This window comes from Daphnia magna, linkage group LG8, assembly GCF_020631705.1.
Source record: "Daphnia magna isolate NIES linkage group LG8, ASM2063170v1.1, whole genome shotgun sequence".
Taxonomy (NCBI): domain Eukaryota; kingdom Metazoa; phylum Arthropoda; class Branchiopoda; order Diplostraca; family Daphniidae; genus Daphnia; species Daphnia magna.
Window position 1 is genome coordinate 3,793,586 of NC_059189.1, and position 11,245 is coordinate 3,804,830.

Sequence of the window (11,245 nt, forward strand, 5' to 3'; positions counted from 1 at the left end):
GATTAACTCGATTAACCACTGATATTTTGGAAATTGCAATGAAACAATAGTTGGGTTTACACGGTCTGGCAATGCTTTGATTTGTACACACGTGGGTCTGGCGAAAATGGCGACTGCTTCGAAATCAGCTAAACGTCGCTATGAAATTGTTGAAAACAAAGGAAATTCAGAAGATGTGGTAAGATTCCATTGCGTAGTTCATAGAAGCAAAGGATTAAGTTCAGATTCTGTACGTGACGTGTATTTAACTTGTTTACAGGACGATATTATAGAAGCACAAGTCTCGGATAATGCCGATGACAGCACTGATGAAGAATCAAGTGAATATTCAGGTTTAGAAGATGACGAGGAGGATGATAGTGGTGACGAAGAAGATGAATCTGCCTGGGAGGAAGCAAGTGACGAGGACGAGGAGGATGATGATCAAGAACAAGATATGAGTACTAATGAGGACAGTGAAGATGATTCCGAGGATAAAGTGGCACCTACCGCTATCCCTATTGAACAAGTTGGGTCCTCTGCACCTGTTGAAGAGCCAGCTAGACCAGTAGAGGATGAGTATGCTTATGATTCTTCAGATGAGGAAGTATGGTCTTTTTAACAAATATGGTCATCCTGCATTTTGCTGAACAATTTTCTTGCTTCAGGACTTAAGAAACACTGTGGGGAACATTCCAATGAACTGGTATAATGAATACCCTCACATTGGTTATGATTTGGAAGGTAAACCCATCCTCAAACCCAAGCGAGGAGATGAAATTGACAACTTCTTGCGTAAAATGGAGAACCCAGAGTCATGGTAACCACACAAACATATTTAAATTAAACTTATGACTAAAATTTATTGGCAATCAAACAGGCGGACAGTATATGATCCACAGACTGGACAAGATGTTATCTTAAGCAATGAAGATGTTGAACTCATAAAAAATGTGATGGGTAGTAGAATACCTGATGGAAGTTACAACCCCTATGAACCATGGGTGGATTGGTTCACCAATGAAGTGATGGAAACACCTGTGACGGGTAGGCCAGAACACAAGAGATCTTTCATTCCATCAAGGGTTGAAGCCATCAAAGGTAACACAATTAATTTACTGTTGTGCGTTTTTTTTTTAACCGATATTTCTCCAATTTTCAGTCGGTCGAATGGTTCATGCCATAAAGATGGGTTGGATGAAACCCCGTGAAGCGAAAGATACATCTGTCGAACGGCACAAGTATTATTTGATGTGGAATGCTGATGACAAGTCAGAGGATGTTCGCCGAATTGAAAATCCTATTCCTGCTCCTAAGCCTCGACTTCCAGGCCATGCCGAATCCTATAATCCACCTCCAGAATATGCTTTCTCTGAAAGGGAAATCACGCAATGGAATCGTTTATCAGAAACCCCTTATCAGCGCAAATTTCCCTTTGTTCCAAAGCGTTTTAGCTCGCTTAGGGCAGTTCCGGCTTACGACAGATTCGCCCGTGAACGCTTTGTTCGTTGCTTGGATCTGTACTTGTGTCCACGTGCAAAGAAGATGCGTTTGACCATCCAACCAGAAGACCTTGTTCCGCAGTTACCCAAACCACGAGATCTTCAACCGTTCCCGACCGTTTGTTCTATGATTTTCAAGGGACACAAAGGCCTTGTTCGTACTATCAGTCACGATCCGTCAGGACAGTTCCTTATTTCTGGTTCGGATGACCAAACTCTCAAAGGTATTTTTATCAATCGATATACAATCTTGTTACCAATTATAACTTTATTTTTTTTCTTTCATAGTATGGGAGGTTGCTACTGGTCGTTGTTTTAAGACCTTCGAAGTGAAGGGTACGGTTCGTTGCGTTTCTTGGTGTCCGAACTCCGCCATTGCCTTGGTTGCTGCCGCAGTTGATAATAATGTTTATTTAATCAATCCTGGCGTTGGGGACAGGCTTGTTCAAGCGAAAACAGATGAAATTCTCAAAGAAATGCCAGCACAGACAGATTACCTTAGTAGGATTATTGTTGTCTCGATCGATCGAATTTCGTGCTTTAATAAGGTCGTTTCTTTTTAGTTCCCCAGAGAGTTAGAGCAGTTTTGACGTGGAACGAGCCCGACAAGGAGCAATGGGCTAGTGGATTCCGTGTAATTTTAACCCACTTTAAGGCCGTGAAACACGTGGCTTGGCATTCAAAGGGCGACTACTTTTCTTCCGTCATGCCAGAAGGTGACAACCGTTCCGTGTTGATTCACCAGCTCTCTCGACGCAGATCACAGCTACCTTTTAGCAAATCAAAGGGTCTCGTTCAGTGTACTCTTTTCCATCCACTTAGACCTTATCTCTTTGTTGCGGTAATATTTCCTGATTTTTTAAATTTTATTGTGCCACTTCAATTTCTTTTGTGTTTGTAGACACAACGCCACGTTAGAGTTTATAATCTTCTCAAGCAAGAACTAACTAAAAAATTGATCACTGGAGCTAAATGGATTTCGTCGATTGCAGTTCATCCAGGTAGGGAATGGGAAAGATGCGCTATACTAAACAAATATTTCAGTCTAGATTTTATCATAAAATCTTCTTCTAGGTGGTGATAACGTCCTCGTTGGTACTCACGATCGTCGTCTTTGCTGGTTCGACTTGGATCTATCCACCAAACCCTATCAAGCCCTGCGTCACCACGGTCAAGGAATTCGTGCTGTGGCTTTCCATAAGCGTTACCCTCTCTTTGCTTCTGGATCGGACGATTGTTCTGCAATTGTATCACACGGCATGGTCTACAAGTAAGAAGTGTTGTTATTGTTTCAATTTATCTAGTACTTATTTCTAAATTTCTCAATTTTAGTGATTTGTTGAAGAATCCAACTATTGTCCCGCTGAAGAAACTGCGTGGACATGACAAATTTGACGATTTCGGTGTTTTTGATGTTCTTTTCCACCCAACTCAACCTTGGTTGTTTACTAGTGGAGCAGACGGGACGATTCGACTGTACACTTAAGACGTTACGCCTTGTGTGCACTCAATTGATTATTACATGAATTCACCTCATAAGATATGGGTTTCTTTTATGAAGTCAAGTTTAGAATGAAGACTAAAAATTTTATTTGTTGGTTATAAACACTTGACGAAACATTGTGCAAGATTGATAAATAAGCCAGCCATTGTATGATACTTAATGATAAAAACCATGGCACCAAGAAAGGTCATTGTTCATTGTCAGAATTTAATAACAGGTCTAATTTGGTCTATTTTCAATTCCATGGTCCTCTTGGGAAATATTGTTTGTGTGGTGATGCTGGAAGAGTGGACAACTGTGCAGCACTAAACATGGAAAGCCCAATGCCGGAGAGTGCCATCAGAGTTGAAATTAAATGTGGTGGCCATCCTTCAGGACGCAATCTTGAAAACTAATACAACAAAATTTGCTGTCAAGCAACCTACATTCACAGAACTGATTATAAGTTAATTACCCCAGTGGTCCATCTGTAGGCTGTTCTCACAGGGGAAAGAGCAACAATCATAGCCTAAACATCAGAATAAAAGTGTGTAAAACTCTGAAAAGGTGAGGACGAAAACAGAAAGTACGCAACTTTCACTCCTTCTAAAACGGACGTGATTCAAATCCATTCGATAAGGAAAGCACGTGACAAGATAACTGGTAAGACAAGTATCCCTCACCTTGTTCTCTATTCGATCGATACAAGAAACTTGAAATTTAGTTAAATACCTGTTAAATTATACAGGTCCAACGAAGAGGAAGTCACGGGCCAAATTAACCACGGAAGCTCGGTTTGCGGAAATTATATGGCCTTCCCGGGAGAAAAAAAATGACTCTCCGGCCTTGAAACTGCCTTCAAGCGCAGACGAAACTCAACTGTTCCTAAGCCACGCAACGTTGCTAGATATAATGCCATAGCCTGGAGAAACAAAACCCGTTTAACCGGCGCCAAGGGAAAGAAGCTGGGATTACGTATTGAACAAAAAAAATACCAGCCATTATCGCCAATCTTATGTATTTAACGATAACAAAGCAAACTGTGTGAAACGCCTGGTTTATTTCGAGACCTATAGCCAAGCAATGAAGCATGTGAATGTCATTTTCTAGCTTGAAAGTTGAAAGTATTGTCCTAAGAAAAGAACTAAGCAAAAAATGAAATAAAATAATAACATGTAGTGGAGAAATCCGAAAGGAAGCGGTATATACTAGTGTGAGAAATCGAGGACAGTATTTAAAAAAGGGTTTCTATTCTTATCCTGAGTGAAGTCCAAAAGTCAGAAGAAGTTTCAGGTTCAAGACTACAAAGTGGTAAACATCGGCAGATTGCCAAAGCCCTTAAATACGCAAAATGTTTGTACAATGCGAGCTACCAATTCGCTCAACTTTTTGAGGGTCACAGCAGTCGTAGCTTCCATTGCCACGCAATTTTCTGACCTTATTTTTTACATTCTTTCCACATTCCTAACATTACATAACGATCATATTTACATTCGTATTCCGTTTTCTAGAAGAAAATGTAATTAACATTTTTTAAGTGAGGAGAAAGGGTTACGTGAAAACTAGAATGTTTTCTTTTCGCAAAAAAGAGAAAACGTGTCGGCAGACTGCCGAGAGCACCATGGCCGAGGGCTCAAATGCCTGGTGTGCAGAGCAACGTGCCATTTTGCAGTGGATAACAATGAAGATTCAGAATTCACGTTGCGGTGCATGCTCTCTCACACCGTCACGAGCCAAATTCTTCCCGATCTTGTTACATTATGCAACTGGAAAACTCAAGAGACGACAGACTTTATTTTCAGGTGGAGTTTTTTTTATTTTTTTTTATTTCATGTTTTCTTATTCATTATCATCTGGTGTAAAAATTCCAAATGGATATTTATGAATTAAAAACATATTTATATTAAATCAGTTTTTTTTTGTTTGTTAAAATTTGCAACGTTGGTTTCCTTTATTTTGGCGGGTGTACGCTTTCGTCATTTGTTTTTGCCACATGTTGTGAGCCTGCAACTGGTATTACATCACACGACAGTGCTAACTTGAGTTTTATTCCCGTGTCTAAGTCTAAGTGAAAATTGGAACTCCAACTTGTTATAAGTGAGTGTAAACTCAGTTTTGTTTTCAAGGCTAATTCAGTGCGTGATTGCCACGCTATTCTCGGAATGGATGGTGGTTGTCGTGAATCTGGAAGGATTATGATTTATCATTGGAAATTTAAAAACTTGCCTGAAAGATGCTCAATTATGACAGAAATGGCGGAATTTCAGGGACTTAAAGCTTTTCGATTTGCTTTGAAACGAGTCGGTGGTAAAGACTCAAAGACAATGGTTTATTTCATTTGCACAAATTTGTACAAAACTGGTTTTAAAATTGAAAAAGTATCTCTCAAGATTAAAGGAAAACCTTACTTGGATGGGCACATGCAGGCTGAACGTAATGATGAGCTTGATCACCTACAATTATTTATCAAACAAGTCAACTGTGATTGGAAAAAACAAGAAACTATCACGTTTGGTGTACACGTCGTCGAAACAGTAGAGCACTATCATTACCAATTGTCTGACGTTTTATTTACGGAACATTTATGGACAGCCGCCCAAAACAAACTCTGGACTGACATTGAATTCTCAGTCAAAAATCATATTTATTCAGCACATCGGGCGATCTTGGCAGCTCGAAGTCCAACATTGTTTGTGTCAGATTCGTTGATTGAAGGTAGCCGTATCAAGATCGAACACACAGATCCCATTGCTTTTGAAATGTTTCTTCGATTTCTGTATACTGGCATCTTCAAGGTCAATAATCGAAAAGGTATTAATGAAGAAGTGTTGCAATTGGCCGAACGCTACCAGTTGAGCACGTTGAAATCTCTTTGTCAATTGGCCGTTCAAGATATCAATGCCAATCAACTGACGTATTTTGCTATGGCAATGAAACCAGATTTTGAAATTTGTCCTAAGAAACCTCAGCTTAAGTAAGATAATTCACAAAAATTATTTATTTCTTTTTTCTTTACAATTTTGAATGCTTTGATTTAGCGAGAAGACAGTAGCACAATTATTTTTTCAAAAATACTACGGTGTTATTGAATGCGTTTGGCGAGTAGAGGAATTGCCGGATGACGACCAGGTGTTCACTTCAGATCTCTTGCATTTCCGCAATGATGGAGCGTTCCGAGCGGGATTGGCGGATCATCCGGTCACTAAACACTCGACTCTTCTTTCTCCACAGCATTTTCTTTATCTGGCCTGTTCCCACCTTGAGAAAACGGGTACATCGATATCCCACGTCGACAGCTACATCGATGGAATTGACTGTTACCGAATGGATCGAAGAGGCGAAAAGGCCTTGTACATCTTTGGCCGAGAGCTCTTCGATCTAGTGGTTCCGTGTGCTTTCAAATTTGACATAATGATCAAGGAAACTGTTGAAAACTATCGCTATCAGCTGATAGATAGTCTACGCGCCATTGATTTATGGAATATGTTTCAGCTGGAGATTATCACTGATGTCGAGTTTCTAGTTGGCGAGAAAACTTTTGCAGCACATCGAGTCATTATCGCAACAAGGAGTCCAGTGTTTGCGACGCTGTTCAACACTTCGACAGTGGAATCTGTCACTGGCAAGATTCGGATTGACGACGCTTTTGCCCCCGACGTCTTCAGGGAATTTCTTTTCTTCCTTTACACGGGGACGCTCCAAGTGTCCGCCAACTGTCAATCCCTTTTGAAAATGGCAGAAAGGTATCAAGTGGAGACTTTGATTCAAATTTGTCGTATGGCCAGTCAAGAAATCGACGTTGAAGAGATTTCCACATCTTTGATATGGTTGTGAGTCTTTACATACTTTCAGATATTTTTATCGATAAAGTTCCTTGTATTATAAAATCCATTTTTAAGAAGACGTTTCATGTTAGATAGAGAATGATTTAATAATTACACTGTATCAATTAAAGGTGCTCTTTAAAAATAAAATTGCAAAGTAGAGTTTCCTTCCGCTAGATGTCTACTTCGTTTTGCCAACCATTTTTCAAAAACGATTTGAATCTCTTCCGGCCTGGGTAATTATAAATATTTACATCATTACTTATGCTTGCAACGCTTTTCTGATTTTCATTTTCTTTTTATTAAATTTTAAATATATTTTTTTTGGTCAGCTAGATTGTCTTTCAAATGAGATGCCATGGAGGCTTAGGATAATAACAGTCAGATGCTGTGGCGATGTGGTTGTGGGCCGGATGATGGAAGTTGATGTGTGCTGGGTGCGACCACCCATATGTGTGAGAAAAGGGCAGCATGTGAGAATTTTCCCAGTCTAAATATAATACCATCTATCTCTCTCTACCCAATAGAAGAAAAAGAAGAAACCTGAGCCGCTACATTTCCATCACGCACAAGAGGTGAAACAACAAGAATAATAACATAGGAGGATATCACGATAGGTCTCGGTTTGGTTGATCTTTTTTCTTTTTTCTTTTAGGTTCTTCACTCACTCTGTGTGTGTGTGTGTGTGTCGCTCAGTCGATTGATGTGGAGGATATTATCCGCTCGGCTTCACTCGGTTATTGCATCTGCCTCCGCACACACACACCGTATAAGCTTATTGCCTCCTATCCTCTTGTGGCACAGAACAACTGGACCATTTTCTATCTTTCCTCTATTTCTCCATCCGCAGCACGGAAGAAGACTGATTTGTTCACTCGACCATACAGGTGCGTTTGGTGAGGAAAGCTTTCTCAATCCTCCCCTACATCAACCTAGGTAATATCATCAATATTTATCAACCTCAGTATATTTCTACGCTATCCATTTTTTTTTTCACGCTCCTTCTCCTTCCCCACCCTACAAAAATGAATTGAAATTCGATACTTATCGAGAAATCTCTTTTGTTCCGTATGCAAAGACACACCTGCTGTTCATGTTATTGAATAAGCCGTGTAATATGCATATGCGCGGTAGAGTCGAGTGCAATCGGACACTTTATTTCTTTTCCGTTGTGGCGTTCCATACAGACCGCGTATGTTTAAACGACAAAAGAAAGTCATACACTCCCCCCTAAAGTCTTTTATATTTCAAGTTGAGGGGGGAAAGTTTCAATCAATTCCCTCTTAACACACCCTATCGTGCAGCGCGCGAGTTACAAACATCTGGTCCATGGGTGATGCTGCATGATCTCCCTGTGCCCTTTTGTTTTCGATAGTCCGACTTTATTTTGATCTTCTTCATGGTCCTCGGTAGATGTAATAAATGTCGTTTGTCTGATGATCTGCCGGCCCCAGTTTTTCACCCAATGCGATTTTTTTGACGGTGAATTGATTAGCGCGGATCTTCCACCGCTGATGTAGATTGAATGGGTCTTTCATCGATGTGTAGTGGCCGCCATCTGTCGCGCCCTAAAATCCTCCTCCTATCCCTTCTCCCTCTCGCTACACACATAAGAGGAGCTTCGAGTATTGCGGTATTGGCCCAATGTATAATAAAAGAGAGTGCATGTCACGTGACATTCTCTTTTGTTGAAATACCCTATGTCTACACACAGCTCCGACCTAGTTCGATATCCTACGCAAGTGGTTTCAAATAAAAAAAAAAAAAAAAAGGTTGACATACGGTCTGTGTTGGATCTAATGCAGGCCAACACGGAACAAATAAATACTTCAACCTTTCTCCATTTTGTTTTCTATATTTATGTATCGATTGATTTTTATGGCTCTCGCTTGCGTCACCATGCTTCTGCTATGTAAAAACAATTTTTGTACGTACTGTGTAACTGATGTTTTATCTTTATTTTGTTTATTTATTTTCTCCTAAAAGACGTTTGAAAATTTTAGGGTCAACCTGGCTCCCGTTTTCGTCTTCGATTGAAGATGATGGCGGTATGCTACTGTAGGCAGTGGGAGGAGGAGGAGAAACGCGTCCAATGGTGTTATAGAGGGGAGCGGGAGCAGCCGCTTTGTCGACGCCCCGCCCTTTTGTGTGCGCTTCGCTCAGACACTGGCACATGTTAGATCACACACAACCACTTTGTCCGATCCCTCATCACTTTTGTGCCGTGGCAGCTCGCCGCTGTGTCTCAGTCGTCGCCCAGCTGTCTTGCACAGATCGACCAACCAACTAACCTAATCCAAATTCCTTCTTGTTTTGTTTTGCTCTCGCTGTCGTGATTACAGTGCAACATCAGTTAAGAGGTAATTGAATTTAATCTCCTTTCTTTGTGTATGTACATATCAATTAATTGCTGGTTTTGAAAATGAAAAAAAGTTTGTTTTAGAATGACCATGGACACGACGATGGATAGCGGCCGCGAATCCAACAGCATCCCGAAGAATCAGGCAACGCCTAAACGCAGTTTTGATGTGGCCTTTCTAACAGGCGTCAGTGAAAACAATCGCTATAATCAAACGAGTTCGGATGACGACGATCAGGAAGAAGATTTGAGATGTGCCGCTAAGAAATCCGTCGACGAGAAATCGGCCATCCATCAGAAATTGCATCAATCGTCGGTCGTGAGCGGATCGCAAAAGAGCGCCTTCAAGAAAGTGAGCAAAATCAACAATAACAATAACTCTGTAGCAGAAACGGACGGAAGCAGTGGCACTAGTAGCACGACGGGCAATAACCTTCCGGTGGATTTGAGCATGATGATGTCAGCCGCTGCAGCCGTAGCATCCGCACCACCCTATTATCATCCGTTTTCTTTCCCGGCGATTGCAACTACTTTGTCGCTGCAATTAATGCAACAAAATAATGCAGCAAAAGGATTGGCCATGTCGCTGTTTAGTCATCCAGCTGCGGCGGCGGCTGCAGCCGCAATGGCAGCCCATCAGCAGTCTTTCTTCCAGCAACATCCGCCCTTGAAATCTAATGGTGGCAACAACCTTTTACACCCGATGAAAACGACAGACCGACGTCCAGATGGAGCCAATAATCTCATCGAGGATTATTTGCGGGCGCAGGCTTCTCTCTATCAACAACAGCAACAACAATCCGAGAAGGATTTCAATCTCTTTACAGCTAACAAGACGATGCGTCTGGTCGACTCATCTGGACCTACTGCTGCTTATTGTCCCCCTCCATTCCATTCGGCGATGGATCATCGGCTTTCGCGAACTAATTCTTCCAGCATGGCACCACCACCACCACCTCCTGCGGCTCCTACACTTTCCACTACACCAGTCGGTGCACAGCAGCAACCCGTTTCGTCGCCGATTCATCAGATTCCGGCAGCTGCTCTGGCGGCCAGTTTAGCTTCAGCACCGTCGCAGAACGTTTGTGCTAAATGCAACCTGAGTTTCCGTATGACGTCTGATCTCGTTTATCACATGAGATCGCAGCACCGTCGCGACGCTAATACCGATCCTGTGCGACAAAAGAGACAGGAGAAATTACGATGCCCCGTCTGCGGAGAAAATTTTCGCGAACGCCATCACCTGACACGGCACATGACCTCGCACGAAGATCGTGAACTTGAAGCCAAGTGATTTTTTTTATTTTTTTTTATTTTTAATGGTGTAATTAATTTTTTTAAAGGGGAGGGTTCGTGTTTAGTGAAAGGTAAAACGGTGACTTTTAATTAAATCTTTTCGTGGCTTTCTAGCAACGTATATCTGTGAAATAATAATTTTTTGAAATGCTTCGTTTGTGTTTTGGATTCTCTGTTTCCCCCTTTGAAAAAAAAATAGGTTATTGTTGATTTAACATTGTATCATACAAATATGGAGGAATGGAAAAGGTCTACTTCTTCAATTTATGTTATTGTTTCCCTTTCGAAATTGATTGCCAAAGACATTCACAGAGTATAATCGTGTCTTGGACTTTCCTACTGGTGAAAACACCTGGTTCATGCATTTTATTGGTCTGTAAACTGCAATATGTCCACCTTTGAACTCAATCACAGATGTGTTTAGTCAATTTTCATTCCTAATTGATTGTTGCTGTGTATTTATTCCGTGCAATCGGAAATATATTTACACCAAAATTATTTGTTGAATTTTTTAATTTAATAAATTCTTTACATGCGAACGTCGAAATTAATTGATCGACATTTTGCAACGTCGGATTCACGTTTATCATCATGGCTTCTGAGTGGCGCCTTGAATGATTATTATTGACATTCCAATTTGTGCAGTGATTTCGAACGTGGCAGATTTTGCAAAAGATTGACATTCAAGAATATTATCCAAGACGATCCAGACGTGTGTGGAATATGGATGAGTAATTCTGATGTCTGCCCATCCACACAAACGTGGTAAGTCACAGAATTTTTTGTTTTTTGTACTCTTTCA

General features: G+C 40.9%; 3 protein-coding genes and 1 long non-coding RNA gene across 9 annotated transcripts; 3 read left to right on the forward strand and 1 right to left on the reverse strand.

Moving 5' to 3' along the window:
• The first annotated feature begins 21 nt into the window (after positions 1-21).
• On the forward strand, positions 22-3,020 carry LOC116928940 (ribosome biogenesis protein BOP1 homolog). The gene is made up of 10 exons (XM_032936077.2): positions 22-178; positions 260-586; positions 648-799; positions 860-1,080; positions 1,142-1,705; positions 1,770-1,982; positions 2,045-2,322; positions 2,383-2,482; positions 2,556-2,751; positions 2,814-3,020. The coding sequence occupies exons 1-10, from the start codon at positions 107-109 to the stop codon at positions 2,965-2,967; spliced, it is 2,277 nt and encodes a 758-aa protein (XP_032791968.2). The 5' UTR covers positions 22-106; the 3' UTR covers positions 2,968-3,020.
• A 34-nt stretch (positions 3,021-3,054) lies between these two features.
• LOC116928965 lies at positions 3,055-3,974 on the reverse strand. The gene is made up of 4 exons (XR_004397469.2): positions 3,960-3,974; positions 3,697-3,886; positions 3,440-3,493; positions 3,055-3,376 (listed from the first exon to the last, which is right to left on the reverse strand). It is a non-coding gene; the product is annotated as an uncharacterized LOC116928965 (long non-coding RNA).
• A 959-nt stretch (positions 3,975-4,933) lies between these two features.
• LOC116928948 lies at positions 4,934-7,243 on the forward strand. Of its 5 annotated transcripts, none has more exons than XR_006650064.1 (4): positions 4,934-5,938; positions 6,003-6,794; positions 6,920-7,024; positions 7,121-7,243. XR_006650064.1 is itself a non-coding variant. In XM_045177672.1 (3 exons), exons 1-3 carry the CDS (start codon positions 5,127-5,129, stop codon positions 6,963-6,965), a joined length of 1,650 nt encoding a protein of 549 aa, XP_045033607.1. In that variant the 5' UTR covers positions 4,934-5,126; the 3' UTR covers positions 6,966-7,243. The 5 variants fall into 5 exon arrangements, 1 of the variants encoding a protein (XP_045033607.1); XR_006650063.1 differs by having other exon boundaries at positions 7,125-7,243; XR_006650066.1 differs by having other exon boundaries at positions 4,935-5,938; positions 6,950-7,024.
• A 294-nt stretch (positions 7,244-7,537) lies between these two features.
• LOC116928954 lies at positions 7,538-10,941 on the forward strand. Of its 2 annotated transcripts, none has more exons than XM_032936106.2 (3): positions 7,538-7,675; positions 8,792-9,148; positions 9,222-10,941. In XM_032936106.2, the coding sequence occupies exon 3, from the start codon at positions 9,233-9,235 to the stop codon at positions 10,439-10,441; it is 1,209 nt and encodes a 402-aa protein (XP_032791997.2). In that variant the 5' UTR covers positions 7,538-7,675; positions 8,792-9,148; positions 9,222-9,232; the 3' UTR covers positions 10,442-10,941. The 2 variants fall into 2 exon arrangements, with proteins under 2 accessions (XP_032791997.2, XP_045033608.1); XM_045177673.1 differs by having other exon boundaries at positions 9,232-10,941.
• Positions 10,942-11,245: the final 304 nt, after the last annotated feature.